Source organism: Centroberyx affinis, unplaced genomic scaffold (assembly GCF_046629955.1).
Source record: "Centroberyx affinis isolate AG114_WGS23_722 - 3 ecotype Tasmania unplaced genomic scaffold, CSIRO-AGI_Caff_v1 ptg000610l_1, whole genome shotgun sequence".
Classification (NCBI taxonomy): Eukaryota; Metazoa; Chordata; class Actinopteri; order Beryciformes; family Berycidae; genus Centroberyx; species Centroberyx affinis.
The window spans coordinates 25,420-43,160 of NW_027279241.1; the positions used below are offsets into that span (position 1 = coordinate 25,420).

Consider the following 17,741-nt stretch of genomic DNA (forward strand, 5'->3'; position numbering starts at 1 on the left):
GCAACACGGATGTGCAGCCGGGGAAAAACACTGATGTTATTTGATCGTCTATTTTTTCTTTTAAATGTATTTTGTGTATGAACAGAGAATGTTCCTCCTCCCCTCCTCCTCCTCTGAGAATCAAATCCAAGCTGACATTTCCATCAGCGGATCCCCGGCGTGTTTCCCCGTGAAGGGCGATTCATCCGCGGCCCGTAAATGCTAAACACAAGAGTATACGCTTCCTGGTCGTTCAATGAATGCTGAAGTGGGGATTTGCATATGCTGTAGACCTCTTTAGAGCCCTCAGACTGTAGAGACCCCAGTCCTTTAGACTGACAGCTATCTGCGCTAGCTGCTGCTGCCTTTCCCATAGAAGTCGTGTCATTACTGCAGTATAATACACCAACAGGCAGCAGGGTGGGAAGCACAGACAGCGGTGAGGCGTTAAAGGGAAACACTGAGGAACCAAGTGAGTCAGTCTGTTCTTCAGGCCGGGATTCATCTGCGACAGACCAGAGCTGCACTGAAAAAACTATCTTCTCCTGTCTCCAGATCTTTCCAGTTTATTTCATGATATTTTTTGTCAAATTCTCTCACTGCACTGGCAGATAATCTGCTGGTTTCAGTAAATTCTTGATTCATACCAATATGACTTCTTCTTTCAAGAAATCATCATAAAACAATGAAGAAAATCTGGAAACAAGAAACTTTCTCCAAGACAATTTCACTTTTACCAAGAAAATGTCCTGAAACAACTTACATTCTCCTGAAGAAAAGTCACATTTGTTGAAAGCGGTAAAATTGCAGTGAGATGATTTCACAAAAAAATAAAATCCTAAAATAAGCTTGATGAGTCTGGAGACAAGAGAAGATAACTGAACAGGTCTTTGCAGTGTGTCCCGCTCCTGAAAAGACTGGAAGCTTCTTCACCACAGCTGTTATAACCAGTGTTGGGCAAGTTACTCGAAAAATGTAATCAATTAGCCTACTCTTTACTTATTACAATTACAATTTCACATTTGGCAGACGCTTTTATCCAAAGCGACTTACACATGAGATTTGCATACAACACAAGCAAGTTTCTAGATAGGAGAGAACAACGAGAGTAAGTGCTATAGAGCTAAGTTCTGGTCCAACAGGACAAAGGTGCTACGAGACAGTGCAACAAGCTAAGTTCTGGTCCATCAGGACATAGGTGCTACGAGGGAGTGCTACAAGGCAGTGCTATGAGGTAATGCATAGAGTGCATCAATTTTTTTTTTTTTTTTTTAAGAAAGGAGGTATTCGCTAAAGAGCTGGGTCTTTAGCCTTTTCTTAAGGATAGAGAGGGATTCTGCGGATCGAATGGAGTTTGGCAACTCGTTCCACCACCGGGGAACCACAGAAGAGAAGAGTCTGGCTAGAGACTTAGGGCCTTGCTGAGGTGGCAGCACCAGGCGCCGCTCCATGGCAGAGCGTAGTGAGCGGGAGGGAGCGTAGACCTGAATGAGGGAGTTCAGGTAGGTCGGAGCCGTTTTGGTTATTGTTTTGTAGGCGAGCATCAAGGACTTGAACTTGATGCGGGCAGCAACTGGGAGCCAGTGGAGGGAGATGAACAGCGGAGTGACATGTGCTCTTTTGGGGTTGAAGACCAGACGCGCCGCCGCGTTCTGGATCATCTGCAGAGGTTTGAGCTACAGGCCGGGAGCCCTGCCAGTAAGGAGTTGCAGTAGTCAAGGCGTGATATTACAAGAGCCTGTACCAGGAGTTGTGCTGCATGCTCAGACAGGTAGGGTCTGATTTTCCTGATATTGTATAAAGCAAATCGGCATGACCGAGCAACAGAAGTCACATGCTCCTTGAAGGTTAGCTGGTCATCAATCATGACACCCAAGTTTCTGGCAGACTTTGTGGGTATGAGCTCAGTTGATTCGAGCTGGATACTGATTTGTTGTTGTATAGAGGGACTGGCTGGGATGACAAGGAGCTCAGTCTTTGACAAGTTAAGCTGAAGGTGGCGTTCCTTCATCCAAGCCGAGATGTCGGCGAGGCATGCCGATATCCGCGCCGAGACTGTGGGGTCGTCTGGCGGGAACGACAGGAGGAGCTGGGTATCGTCAGCATATGAATGATAAGAGAAGCCATGTGAGCGGATCACTGCACCCAATGAGGTGGTGTATAATGAAAAGAGAAGGGGTCCAAGCACTGACCCTTGAGGTACCCCTGTGGACAAGTAGTGGGATTTAGACACTTCCCCTCTCCAAGACACTCTGAAGGATCTCCCTGAGAGGTAGGACTCAAACCAGCAGAGGGTAGATCCTGAGAAGCCGAGCTCAGCGAGTGTGGAGAGGAGGATTTGGTGGTTCACCGTGTCAAAGGCTGCCGATAGGTCAAGTAGCAGTAGGACAGAGGACTGACCGGCAGCTCTAGCTGATCGCAGTGTTTCTACTACAGACAAGAGCGCAGTCTCGGTAGAGTGTCCGCGTTTGAAGCCAGACTGGTTGGGATCATACAGGCAGTTCTCGGAAAGGAATTCAGAGACTTGATTAAAGACCGCCCGCTCAAGTGTTTTGGAAAGAAAGGTGAGTAGTGAAACCGGCCTGTAATTATCAACCTGAGATGGGTTGAGTGTAGGTTTCTTTAGTAGCGGGGTAACCCGGGCTTGCTTAAAAGCAGTGGGGAACACACCTGCTGAGAGTGAGGAGTTGATGATGTGCGTGACTGCAGGGATAAGTGTGGGAGAGATGGCCTGCAGGAGGTTGGAGGGTATGGGGTCCAACGGACAGGTAGTGGGACGAGAGTCAAGTAGTAGTTTGGAGACTTGCTCTTCAGTGAGATGGGAAAAGGACAGGAGTGAGGTCCTGTTAGCTGGTGGCAGCAGACTGAGTTGGTCAGGCTCAGAGAACTGATCACTGATGGTAGAAACCTTATCAGTAAAGAAGGATGCGAAGAGGTCAGCCGTGAGCAAACTTGAGGGTGGAGGTGGTGGAGGTTTGAGGAGTGAGTTAAAAGCTGAAAATAATTTGCGAGCGTCCTTGGCGCTGCTGATTTTATCCTGATAGTAAGTGGTCTTGGCATTTTTTAGATGGGAGGAGAATGCCGATAAGAGAGTTTGATAGTCAGTGAGGTCAGTGGGATCACTGGATTTGCGCCATTTTCTCTCCACTGCTCTGAGCCCCGCCCGTTGCTCTTTGATGACACCGGTGAGCCATGGGCTAGTGGGGGTTTTACGAGCAGGTTTAGATGAGAGTGGGCAGAGATTGTCTAGAGAGACAGCTAGTGAGGAGCAGAGTGTGTCTGTAGCCTCATTGACATGGAGTGAGGAGAACTCTTTATGAGGGGGCATGGTAGCCGTGACCTCATCGGAGAGCCGAGCCGGTGTGAGGGACCGGAGGTTCCGTCTGAAGGAGACCATTTGCGGCGGAACGTGAGAATGTTCCGGCAAGGAAACCATGAATTGAACAAAGAAGTGGTCTGACAGATGTAGGGGAGTGACAGTCAGATTTGCCGTGGAACAGTTTCGAGTCAAAATCACTTATTACTCATTAAAAAAAATTGCTTTTCTAATTACAACAACAATATGGGTATAAATTAATCAGTAGTCACTTTTATACTGTTAACATCCGGTAAAGTAAATAAAATAGATATAAAAATTCAAAACAAAGCACAAAAAACACCCTCTGAACCAGTAATCCCTTAAAATAAGCTTACATTTTCATTTATTTACATTAATTCACCCCTTAATTCATGCAAAATCCCTTTAAAATTAATTAAGGGAGTTGTTAATGGAGGAGACCCCATCAAAACCTCCTTAAACTCCCCTTCATTTTGATTTCTTACTTTATAATTTAATTTAAATTCAAGAACCTTCTGGAACAGGAACAGGAACTTTCCATTAATAACTCATTAATAACCTGTAAACCTGCACAAAAGGCATGAAAAATAACTTAATTTCTAGAGTCTCTGTGAATCAACCCATGACACTAACCTTACTTTTTTAAAGCTGTGCTATTGTTAATGGATAATGAATGTTTATGTAATGAGAAATTAAGGACATTTCAGGGATAAAATCAAAGGGTTTGATTTTGTAGTGATACCATGCAACTAACATTTAAAAACAAATTAAAAAAAGAAAAAAGAAACAGCATCAGCTCCAGTATTACAGCGGCAGCCATGTTGTTGCAGCTCATACATCTACAGATGAATGCCGTGTTGATTTGAAAGGAATCAAATGCTGAAAGTGTTGACATATTTCATATTAAATAGTAGAGTAAAGATATTCAGCCGTTTCCCCTCGGGGGACGTGAAGCGAAGCGGCTCCGGCTGGTTGATATTCCATAAGTCTAGTTAGAGCAGAAACCTAATTAGAGTTTATTTTATAAAACCACTGGCACTGCAATTATGTAATTAAAATCCAAACGTTATTAACATTTCAATCAACGTCACCCGGATGTCTGCGGACGTTCATTTGTCCTCAGCGGCACGTCTGAGACGAGACGGTCCGCTTCACACAATTAATACACACATTAAGAGTTATTCCTATTGCAAAACAACAGACAGAAGTCGGCATGACTGCCAGACATCTTTTTATACTACTAATAAAAACTGACTTGTCAAAATAAAAAGTATAAAATGCTTTATGTGTAGTCACTGAAAAATCCAATTAATTTACTTCAAAAACTTTTAATCACTGCAATTATGGAAATTCATACCATTCGTGTAAGAACCTTTTACTTATAAAGCCCAGCTCAAAACAGATATGCAATATAAATAAAAGCATAAACGGTAAATGAAGAAGAAATTAGAATGACAAATTACAAAATGCAAATTGGCAGAATTTAAACAAGAATAAAGACAGAATACAGACCGGAGTTCAAGTAAAATCAAGTCCTATAAAGTGTTTTTAAAGGTCCAACAACCTGTAAAAGTGTCCCAGAAGAAGAAAGCGACTGAAGCCCAACCTGCCCACACACTGTAAGGCTCCGTTCACACTACACACCTTCAGGCTCAAGTCTGAATTTCTGCTCAAATCTGATTCTTTTTGCATTACTGTTCATATCTATTCTAGGATGGGTGAGCAATATGAACCGATGGTGACAGTGAAAAGACGTCACATCTGTTTTTGTTCCTTCACTTCTTCTGCTTGTTTCAAACACATTTCAGTTACAATATCTACACTGCAAAACACGTCCTAAAACAAGTCATCTAGTCTCATATTCAGCCTTCAGATCTTATTCTTCTTAAACCAAGAGAAACATTCTGCAGTGAGGAGAGATAACTCCACTTGTCTCCAATGCAGCTTCACTTGTTTCAGGAGTTTTCTAGAAAAGAAAGCAGTCAGAATAAGGCAGATCACTGCACTGCTGTCAAGAAAATGACTCTTGATTCTACTAAACTCTTCAAACAAGTTGATTTGCATTGGAAACAAGTGAAATTATCAAACCTCACTGGCAGATTTTTTCACTTTTTTTTTTTTAAGAAAATTACGAGTTTAGGACTAAATGAATTGTTAAGAAGGAGATTTTTTGCAGTGTGTGTTTCAGTTTTGACTGAATCTGCTCTGCGAAGCTGCCATGGAGCCAAAATTACAATTATTGTCTCAGTGAATGATGTACGTTTTACTTGTTGTCATGGCAACGCTGACAAGTTTTGATTTGAGCGTTTAACGGCCCCATGAAATGGCAAGGCAAGGCAAGGCAGCTTTATTTGTATAGCACATTTCATACACTGGGGCAATTCAAAGTGCTTTACAGGGTGATAAAAATACAGTAAAGGTAAAAAGTGCAAAAATACAGACAAGAGATACAAAAGATAAAAGACTTAAAAGTAAACTAGTGCAGTTCAAATCAAATGAGATAGAAAGATGAAAGAACACAACAAATACAGCAAATACTTCCACTTTTAGATGCACATTGTGAGTGAACCCATATGTTTTTCTGTCATTTTCTTTTCCCCTGTCCTTCCTTGAGCGTTTAACGGCCCCATGAAATGAACTCCTCCAATACTTTTACTAACTGGAAAACTGTGTTTCTTTCAAGGTGACATCATGCTGCACCAGGAGGCATAAATGTAAATTTCTAAATAATAAAACACAGAGTTGGGGACTCAAGTCACATGACTTGGACTCGAGTCACAGGTCTAATTGCTTCAGACTTGACTTGATGCATGAAGAGAAGACTTGAGTTGGGTTCTGCTGACTCGAGACTTGACTCTGACTTGTACTCTGATGACTTGAAAAGGTTTCTAAAGTCTTGACTTGAGATCTTGTGTTTGTGTAAATGACTCAGATTGAAAGTGATGAGATTTGTTCCAGCAGACGACTGAATTTATATTCTGTTTTCTGAATTTGTATGGAATGATTGAATTTATTGAAGTTGAAACTGATTATAGAAATCAAACTCATGATGCTCTTACCAAGTTTTTATCCTATTAAAACCACATTGCATTGAAAGGTCCTAGATATTTAGTTTTCTTTAAGATATTAAATTGATACTGGACTCTTGATTTGTTCTGACTTGACTTGCTGTTCTACATTTAGACTTGAGACTTGACATTAATGACTTGGACTTGACTTGGTAATCAAGTCAAGTCAGTAATTGTGAGGCACAACCTCAAGACTTGAGATGGACTTGGGACTCGAGCAAAGATGACTTGGTCACAGCTCTGATAAAACATGACAGATTTTTGAACAGTCCCGCCCCTCCACCCCTCCAATCAATCAAATTAAACTGCCTTTCTCTTGCTAACTGATATTCCATTGGTTTAGACTTTTGAGTGATCCCTCCGTTTTGTCCCGCCTCAACATCCTGTTTCGAAAGGAAATACATCAAATCAATGTTTCATGGGGTCTTTAAATAGAAGTCTCATGTAGGTCTCGTGCCTCTGGATCCGATTTCATAGCTCATATCCATCTGGTCCAGATCAGAATTGACAAACTGTGACTTCATGCAGCGTTTTACTGTTCGCACTGATCAGAAAACATCAGATCTGAGTCACATGGACAGACTTTGAGCTGCAGTGTGAACGCAGCCTCGGTGTCTCAGGATTAAAGCGTCAGCAAAACAAAATGTAAATGAGAGGCGGCTGCAGATGCTGCGTCACAGCTGCAGTCAGTGTGTACAAATCACAGAAAACCTCAAATTAAGTTGCGGCATCTCCCCTTAAGTCGAAGCTGAGCCGAGCCTCCTGTTTGAGACCGGCTGTCCGACTCTCACACACACACACACACACACACACAGCTACACTACCTGACATGTACCATTAGCCTGTGTGTGTGTGTGTGAGTCAGACCTGGACCTGGTTAATATGAACTCATGGTGACTCAAAACAACAGACAGGGAGGCAGCTGCTGCCTCGCCGCATCACGTCCCGCCCGTCATTACCGAAATCCCAGACAGCATCGGCGGATGTGAAGGAATTAACATACTGAGCAGCGGAGGGTTCACCTGCAGCATATGTTCAGGCAGGTAGGGCGGCGGTTCTCAGCGTGGGGTCCGGGGACCACCAGGGGTCCTTGGGGGGGCTTCCAGGGGGTCCGCAGCAAATTGATGAGTTGTTAAACTTCAGCATTATTTAATTTACAAGACGTTAACACAGTTAGAGAATGTAGAAGAATTACTGTTCTGATCATAGTTTCTCTGTTATCTCTCTACCTACAATCCAGACAGTCATGGAGTTCTGGACAAAATCATATCTGACAATAAAAATATTCTCAGATTTGGGTCTGAGAGGCAAAATCTCATCAAACGGGGCAGAGGTGGGGACTCGAGTCACATGACTTTTAATTGCTTGAGACTTGATGCATGAAGAGAAGACTTGGGACTTGACTTTGAAAGGGTTTCCTCAATTCTTGACTGTCCCCTGTGGGCCACCGTAGCTGATTCGTGGGAGCCAATGACCAGGTGATTCTTCCCAGTGCATTCTGGGAGATAAAAATTGAGCATTTTTTGATCAAAAACCAACCGAGTATTCACCCTGAAGCAGTAGAAAATGTCTCTGATTGTTACTCTGTTTATGTGATGGAATATTATGATTTAAAATAAAACAAATCATAGAGATACAAACTGAGGTTTTGTTTGGCAATATTTAATACAAATGTGTTATTTCAAATTTCAAAAAAATTGGCACCAAAAGGAACAAGATGACCATAAAATCAGCTGCAACTAATTCTTACACTGCTACTATGCAATATTTGCTAAATAACAATGATAATGATATGATAATGATAAACACATCAGGCAGCTGTATCCAATTAAAACCCTACATAAAAATTCAGTGCACACAGTATGCATTTGTTTTTTGTTTGTTTGTTTTGGTCTTTGAAAGTTGTTTGAAATGTTACTTAAAGAATAGCTAAACCCCTCTAACCCCTCTAATGGTGAAAAGTAGGCCATCTGCTATTGGCTGGTCTTTGTGCCAGGTGATGTCACCTTCTATAGAGTACAACAGGTGGTGACATCACCTGGCACAAACACCAGCCAATAGCAGATGGCCAGTTCACCATTAGATGTCAGACTTCACCACAGATTTGGGTTTGGGCTTCAGTTATTCTTTAAAATAAAACAAATAAAAAATAATAGTAAAATACAAAGTTCAGAGTATGTGACAGCTCTCAGAAGATAAAATGTTAATGGAAATCTACAAAATTATCAGAATCAGAATCAGTTTTATAGGCCAAGTATGTACACATACAAGGAATTTGACTCCAGTTTTTCGTTGCTCTCAATGTACTTACACCGAATAAATATACAGCTAAAAACAAGGACAACAAGATGATCAGAGATAAACCTAAACATATGCATATATATAAACAAGTTATGTCTCCAAACAGGATTTTTTTATTGCATATATACACACACGGCATCCTTTCATTTTGCAGCCAGTCTTTGGTTTCCAGGTAACGGCTCAGGTCTTGTCTGCTGCAGAGACACTTAATGAAGTTTGTGCTGTGTGTGAAGTCGACCCGCAGCACAACAGAGCTGTGAGCCTGTTCACAGCACAGCGGGCCGCTCGATACTCTGCCGAGCCTCTGCTTAATGTGCGTTATCATTTTATTCATGTGAATGGGTTTTAAAGATCAAGGTTTAAACTCCGAGATGCAAGATTCACTTCTAGGGAGAGCGAAGGCCGTCTGGTTTTCATCTTCGGTTTGGTTAATTTGAAAATCAATCTCCTGCCTGCTGTTTGTTTTGATGATGTTTTGATCTTGTCATTATTCTTTTCATTAAAGAAAGAAAAACCCTGTCGGCTCTCTCCAAACATCTCGAGGCAGTTTGAATAAAACAGTCACTCAGTCCTTGAGTAGAGATGGGCTCCTGCACCTTTAATGTCAGCAAGCTTCAGCTCTCAAAAGCACTGAAAAATACTGTTGTTCAGTCTCGATGTACATGGCAACACAGTTTAGTTTAGACAGAAAATGAATCAATTCTAATTTTGATAATCGATTAATTGTTTTACTCATTTTCAGCTAAAAAATACCAAACATTTGCTTGTTGCAGCTTCACATGTGCTAAGATTTGCTGCTTTTCTCCATTTTGTTTCGTTATGAAATTACAACTTTGGGTTTTCTGGCTGCTGGTCAGACTAAGTCAGACATCTGAAGAAACACGTTGGACTCTAGTGACTTGTGATGGCCGTTCGTCATTATCTTTGACATTTTATAAGTTGTATAAATAATCAATTCAGCAAAAAAATGATTGATAGATAAACGGATAATGAAAATAATCGTTAGTTGCAGCTACTATCAGCAAACATCGTACTGAACACCGACCAAAATCCACTAAAGAAATAATGTGTCATTTGTAATCTGAAAATTATTTAAAAAAAGTTCAGATTGTGTCATATTTCAGGGCCATTGCAGGCTAAAATGGAAATGGAAATACACAAAATTACGTTTCCAAACATAATTTATTACTTATTATATATAGTGGTGGAAAGAGTATTACTCAAGTAGAAGTATTGTTACATTGCTGATATTGTAGAAGTAAAAGTACATGGAAATTGTGTAGGAATGTGTAGGCATCACCTCCTCAAACTGAATATTCCATCAGGTTACAGACTAATTAGCATCCGGGCGGCTCATTTGCATGTGATTACTTCCTGTCTGGGCGGTAAACGCTAAGCAGGCGGTGAACTGACTTCCTGTCGGGCTTCTTGTCGATTCAGCTTGTTTCCAGCAGCCTGGTCTCATGATCTTAGGGTTCAGAAATCTCTCTGCTCACCTTGGAAGTCGATGCTGCAGGAGAATCTCTGTCTTTCATCCCTCATGCAAGAAAAAAACTGAATCCATCAAAATATTCTGAAAAATTTTGATCCACTGTGTCACTTTCTGACTAAACTGAGCTAAACTCTCAGTGAAAGTGAAAATCACTGAGGAAACAGATCTGACTGATACCTGATTGGTCAAATAACATGTGTTTTTATGGTCATGCCCTCTCTTTTTTTTTATTACACTCTAAAAAATGTCACTTTAAACACAGATGTGCATCAAGTTTGGGATGACACACATTTGTGTTAGTTTTAGCAACACATAGTAACATGAGATATGATGTTAATTGCATGTCTTGTTAAAAATAACACAAATTAGTGTTGCCTGAAAGTAGACACACAGATGTGTTGAAAGTGACGCATCCTTTTTTACAGCATATCAACAACTTTATTTGCACAGCACTTATCTAAAAAACAGTGTTTACAAAGTGCTTCACAATCAGTTTCTACCAAACCAAATCGACAAAGTTCTCACCCAGAATATTCCACCCTCAGACCAACAGTCTGTGCTCATTTCACAAAATGTTTTCAGACTGTGTTGGATACTAGTAGAGAATAAACAGTCCTGCAGTATAGTGACCAGCGCGTGTCCCTGTGCGTGTCCCTCCTCCAGGTCGTTCCAGGACTTGTCCCGGCAGATCGAGGTGGACTACGGCACGGTGAGGGACTCGGCGGTGTACGACTACTTCAGGAACAAAGGCACCAACCCTCTGGAGCAGGACAGCACCTACGCCGAGCTGTGGAGGACCATCAGCAAGAACAACGGCATGGACTACTCCGTGTCCAGCCCCTCCGAGGGCATCCGCAAGGTAGGAGGCCACGTGTGGGTGTGTGTGTGTGTGTGTGTGTGTGTGTGTGTGTGTGTGCGTGTTTCTGCATATGTGTGTGTATGAAAGTGTCCGAAAGAAAAGTTTTGACTTACCTGCCAATAGGGCTGGTGTTTCTAGGTGGTTGCTAGGGTATTCATTGTGGTTGCTATGGTGTACTAGGTGGTTGAAGAAGTAGTAGCAGTACTATTAGTACTAGTAGTAGTAGCAGTAGTATTAGTACTAGTAGTAGTAGCAGTAGTAGTAGGTAGTTAGACAGGTCAATCAGTTAGACAGGCGGTCAGTTAGACAGTTCCTGCTGAGAATAATGTTTTACCATTTTCATGGAAATATGTTAAAAACTTTAGCAAAAATTAGCAATTTTTTGACAATTTATGCCACAAATTTCATTTTATTGTATTTTTATATCCAAAAACTCATTATTTATTTATTTTTTATTAACAAAAGGATAATATACAAACATTCAGGTAAACAATAGCAGCACATAGGCTATATCAAATTTAAGGACACAAATGTATATGAGGAATATAGAGGGAAAAATTTAAAGGACAATTACATAAAAATAAGAAACAGGAGTACACATATACACAAATACAAACATATTTAGTCAGAGGTTTCAGGGAAAAAAGTTCCATAATGTTTCAATAGCTTATTACTTTTTTTGTTGTTTACTAAACTGAGTGATTTAAGTAGAGAATTCAGTTCTAGGAGAAACGGTGAGATCTTAGGTAGTGATTTAGAAAACTTTTGTTTGTGAATAAAAAACTTTGCAAATAGGATAATGAAATTAATCAAATATTCAAGAGTGCCATCATCTGGATTATCATAGTAACAGATAATATCTTATTTTTACTTCCTGGAAAGCAGAAAGTCTTTAGTGGTGACATCATTCTGTACCAGGAGGCGACACAAAAACTTGATTTTTGAACAGTCCCGCCCCTCTTCCCCTCCCATCCAATCAAACTGCCTTCCTCTCCCTGACTGATCTCCCATTGGTTTAGACTTTTGAATGATCCCTCCCTGCGTTATGCCCCGCCCCAACATCCTGTTTCAACAGGAAATACATCACATTAAAGTAAACAAGACGCTCTCAATGTGCCGTTTCATCGTGACTTTAAGTTGAAGTTCTTGTAGAGACGAGGTTTGAGATTAGAGTCAGTGGTAACTGAATTAATTTAAGTCAATATTAATAACAAAATTAAAAACACAAGAGTTTATGTATTTTCTTAATATGTAATATTTGTTGAGCTTTCCAGTATCTTATTCAATATTTTATGCAGTTTCTCTTCCAAGGAAATCTGGATTGTCAGTAAATTTACCAATACGATTAGTAGAGAGTTTGTTTGTGTGGATCTTCTAAGTGACACACACACACACACACACACACACACACACACACACACACACACTGCAGTTTCCCTACGAAGCACAGCTGTTTTTACCTTCGTTGGAGACAATGCTCATGTGTTCAGAGTTTAATTTTCATAATTAGAATTAGACCATGTGTGTGTTTATGACTGCACATTCAGTTGTTATTCCTGAAGCAGCTATGTTGTCAGTAATTGTGTTAGAGACGACCATGATGTACACACACACACACACACACACACACACACACACACACACACACACACACACACACTGCCTTTTTTTTATTCACTGGAGGCAAACAAACGCCTCTGTTTACCCATTACTTAATTGCGCCAGTAGTTCCACAATACCATACACCAATTAGTCAGACAATGTCGCCGTTTTTTTTTTTTTTTTTTTTTTGTGAAGAGAAAGTGTGTTTCAGCGCGGAGTGTTATTATGCTCATAGATCTCCCAAAAAGCCGATAACAAATTATCATCTGAGACAAATCGGCTCTGAGCGCATCCATTATTCAGCCATTTTGCATGATAAACATCCTCCCGGTTTCTTTGAGGTTTTCCCCCCGCAGTAACCCCAAACGACTGCACACACACATTTTAATCAGTTTTATTGCGATGGTCTGGTGTTCCTCAGCTGCCCCCAGTCCTCCACCGCTCTGCCACAGACGGAGAGGGAAACATCCAGATTCACTAAGATCGTGTTGTGGGGGGTAATTCGTGCATTTTTTTTTTTGTACCACAAAAAGCTTGAGCTAAGGGCACAGAGTTTAAAGGGTTTTCATCTTCATCACTAAGAAGTTTATGCAAATCAAGATGTAGAGCAAACAAACCCTGGAACAGAGGCACAGCGGAGCAGACAGCCTCTTCATCAGCGACTGGAGGTGGAAAGTGTCCCAGCTGTAAGATAATCGTCCGGCTGCTCCGCGGCCCGGAAGCCTCTTCTGACCCGGAGCGTCTCTGATCTGATCTGAGGTCAGAGGAGGAAAAGCCTCCGTATGTCTGACTGACTGACTGACTGACTGACTGACTGACCGACTGACTGACCAATCTCTGAACCCATCGTCTATCGGTCTGACGACGATTAGACTCTGGGGGCGACGGCCAATATTTGGGGGTTTCCGGTGTAGCCAGCGGACATCCGGGCCAAGACTTCCTCTTCCGTGCGCCGGTCATCGTTTACAGTCCGATTAGCAACTTGAGACGAGAGAATGGAGTCGGAGTTGAGAGACGACGTCTCATATGCAGATATCTGTTTATAGAGATTAGCCCAAATGTCGTCTGGACCTAAAAAACTTGTGAAATATCCGGTCATAGACGTCGTCTCTCTTATTTTTGTTTTATATATATATATATATTTATTTATTTTTTTTCTTTTAGGTGAGATTTTTAGATAAGCCCATAGTTGGTTTCTACCTCACCTGCACATGTAACTTTATTTCTATTTACTTTTTCTCTGTCTGATTTTTCTGTGCAAATAAACTAAAACTAAAACTAAACTAGTTGCAGTAGTGAAGTGTTAGTGAGTTGGGTGCAATCTCGATTAGCATAGTCTCACCTACAAATCACTATTATATGAGCAAGATAATGAGAATTTGGTGTATTTTACATTTGCATGAACATAACGGACGCAAAGACGCTTTATTTTGTGACCAGCACTATTAAGCACAGACTCAAGTCACATGACTTGGACTCAAGTCAGACTCGAGTCACAGTTTGAATTGCTTGAGACTTGACTTGATGCATGAACAGAAGACTTGAGAGGACAGTTGACTTGACTTGGGTTCTGGTGACTTGGGACTTGACTCTGACTTGTACTCTGATGACTTGAAAAGGTTTCTAAAGTCTTGACTTGAGATCTTGTGTTTGTGTAAATGACTTAGATTGAAAGTGATGAGATTTGTTCCAGCAGACGACTGAATTTAAATTCTGTTTTCTGAATTTGTATGGAATGATTGAATTTATTGAAGTTGAAACTGATTATAGAAATCAAACTCATGATGCTCTTACCAAGTTTTTATCCTATTAAAACCATATTGCATTGAAAAGTCCTAGATATTTAGTTTTCTTTAAGATATTAAATTGATACTGGACTCTTGATTTGTTCTGACTTGACTTGCTGTTCTACATTTAGACTTGAGACTTGATATTAATGACTTGGATTTGGTAATCCACATTTAGACTTGGCACTTGACTTGAGACTTGTGCCTCATGATTTGAGACTGACTTGGGACTAGAGCAAAGTTGACACACCTCTGCATGTTGGTGATATTGCAGATGCTCCACGCTGCACAAACCCTTAAGTGAATCTGGATCTGGGTTTTACCTCCATCTGCTCTGTGCTCTTCTGTCCCATTTGTCCTCTTGTGATACATAAGAGCCCCTTTTGTTGTCGCTCCGCTCTCAGACACCCGGCACGCCGTCAAGCAGCGCCGCGCAGTCAGGTGGTTTGGCAAACAGTGCGAGGCTTTGTCTCCCGGTTTTACCTGGAGAGAACTAGCCCGGGATGATCAGAGGTAAACAGAAAAAAGCCCCGCAGAAGCGGAGAGGGGGAAAAAAAAGAGCAAGCTATTAGATGTAATCAAAGGAGAGGATCAAAGAGAGCTGACGTGGTAATTAGGTTGTGACAGCATGAAAGGATCTGAGGACTTTTGTCTCTCTGCTTACTAGACAAGGAGAGGGAGAGGAGGAGGAGAGAGGATGAGTAAGAGGTAGAGAGAGAGAGAGAGAGAGAGAGAGAGAGAGAGAGAGACAAACACTTTGTCCCCACACACAGGAACAATTACCAGTGACAGCGAACAGGTTGAAGTGTGGAAGGCAGATGCTGCTGACACCGGCAAAACACCCCGCTCGCCTCCTGCATGTGTGTGTGTGCGTGTGTGTGTGTGTGTGTGTGTGTGTGTGTGTGTGTGTGTGTGTGTGTGTGTGTGTGTGTGTGTGCGTGTGTGTGTGTGTGTGTGCGTGTATCATCACCTGCTCACCCAGTCAGACAGGAGGCTGGACCTGCGTCTTCCTTTAAAACTGCTTCTGAAAACCTATTCTTATCGGAAGCACTTTTTATTATCACTCTACTCTCTTGTGTTTTTATTTTATTTATTTATTTTAATGTAAACTTGCTTTATCTGACATTTTATCTGATGGAATTGGTGTTACTATGGTTTTATGTTTTATCTTCACATTGCTTTTATCATCTAAAATCTTCTAAAATCATGTTTTATCATCTGCAGCATTTGTTTTGAAAAGTGCTACATAAATAAACTATTATTATGCATATCTTCCAAACTGACACATCCAACTTTTTAAAAAGGAAAAAATACCTACTCTTACAAAATGATTACAAATTATGGGATTTTGTAAAAGACGGTAGGTATAAAGCATTTTGGAACAGAACTAGGCTTTGGGCAATATCCAAAATGTAATATCGCGATACTGTCCCTCCAAAATATCGCGATATACGATATTATCGGGGGTCGTATTCGATATCGCGGTAAATTTTGCAATATTCCCAAAATATTGAGATATCTGATAATGTCAAATACCAGCCCAAGCCTTAAGAGAACTTTTCATAAAGATACGTTCAGTCAGTCTGCCTTGGTTAAGGTCAAAATTTAAAAAAAGAAATCAATTTGTCCAGTCATCTCAGCAAACACGTGTGCACAAATTGTAAATGCTGCTAGGACACAGGAAGATGTTCTGATCTCTTTCTTCATGTGTTTCCTCTCTGTTTGCAGGCGAAGAAGAGTCCGTATGCCTTCCTGTGGGACATGGCGGTGCTGGAGTACGCGGCGCTGACGGACGACGACTGCACCATCACCGTGACGGGCAACAGCATGAGCAGCAAGGGCTACGGCATCGCCATGCAGCACGGCAGCCCCTACCGAGACCTGTTCTCCCAGAAGTGAGTCCACATAGACATGAAGACTCGACATGAGCTGATAGAAAGATTCACCTGCCTGACAGAAAAACCACATGAATTTCACGTGACATGCACACAGTGGGTGGAAGAAGTACTGAGATCTTTTACTTAAAGAGTAACTAAACCCCAAACCCAAATCTGTGGTGAAGCCTGACACCTAATGGTGAAAAGTAGGGTACTGAACTGGCCTTCTCCTATTGGCTGGTCTTTGTGCCAGGTGATGTCACCACCTGTTGTACTCTATAGAGGGTGACATCACAGGGCACAGAGACCAGCCAATAGCAGATGACCAGTTCAGTACCCTACTTTTCACCATTAGGTGTCAGGCTTCACCACAGATTTAGGTGGGGTTTAGTTACTCTTTAAGTAAAAGTAGCAATACAACAATGTAAAGATACTCCATTACAAGTAAAAGTACATAAGTATTGGCAGCAAAATGTACTTAGAGTATCAAAGTAAACATACTCATTATGCAAACTGTCCCCATTTAGAGAGTTATATTTTTCATTTTGCGTTAAGGAGTACCTAATAAAGTGGCCGGTGGGTGTAAATGTGACAGGTGTTGACATGTTTACAGGTGTTTCACTTGTTTACAGATATATTTCTTGCCCAGTGACTGGGGATGAATCGGTAACAGAGTTGTGCAAAATCCCTGACAAATAATTAATAAACTAAACTAAACTGAATTAAACTAACCATGCCTGAATGTCCAGGATAATATTTGCATTTCCCAGGTGTTTCATTAATACAATTTGAATAAAAGCTAGCGTGTTGTAAACAGGATTTGTTTACCAACTGAAAAGCAGAACAGCAGAGCATCCTGGGTATTAGCAGGTATTAGTTTGCACATTCACACACCTGTCAGCAGCTTCTCACTGGACTCGATAACCTCCAAGTATCTGAGACTTTGTTCACAGAAAGGCAGAAAATCATTTAGAAAACCTCGACTGAACCTGGAAACAGAAGCTTCATCATGAGCCTGCTTTCAGAGGAGGAAAGTAACTAAGTACATTTACTCAAGTACTGCACTTCAGTACAGATTTGCGGTACTTTCACAGTTTTTTTTTACACATTTTTACACATTCATTCAGTTTAAACACACAATATGTAATTTTCTGCCGCTAAGGGTCTCTCAATCAAAACAATAACAAAAGACGGAGTTTGATGACGTCCTGAATTAGCGGGGGATCATGGGAGTTGTAGTCTCCATTGTTAAACAACCACCGTTCCTGTTTTATTTTTAGGTCAGGATTCCTTCAGTGTTTGTCGTTCAGGAGGTTTTTTTACCGGGAGCCGAATTTTCCGCAGAGGTCTCCTCCTCTCCAAAACAAACGGACCCGGTGATTAAAACCGGTGAAAACACTGAATAATGCAGTTTCACAAAAATCAGTGTTTCTCTGATG

At 41.2% G+C, this 17,741-nt stretch overlaps 1 protein-coding gene across 1 annotated transcript in view; it reads left to right on the forward strand.

Annotated features, from left to right (window-relative positions):
- Window positions 1-16,324, forward strand: part of LOC139643441 (glutamate receptor ionotropic, delta-1-like) — a gene marked incomplete at its 5' end in the record, with an annotated part of 40,886 nt that extends 24,562 nt beyond the window's left edge. The window contains 2 exons of the mRNA XM_071518587.1: window positions 10,841-11,036; window positions 16,154-16,324. Of these exons, the coding sequence (XP_071374688.1) occupies window positions 10,841-11,036; window positions 16,154-16,324 (367 nt within the window). The remainder of the gene's footprint in view (window positions 1-10,840; window positions 11,037-16,153) is intronic.
- Window positions 16,325-17,741: the final 1,417 nt, after the last annotated feature.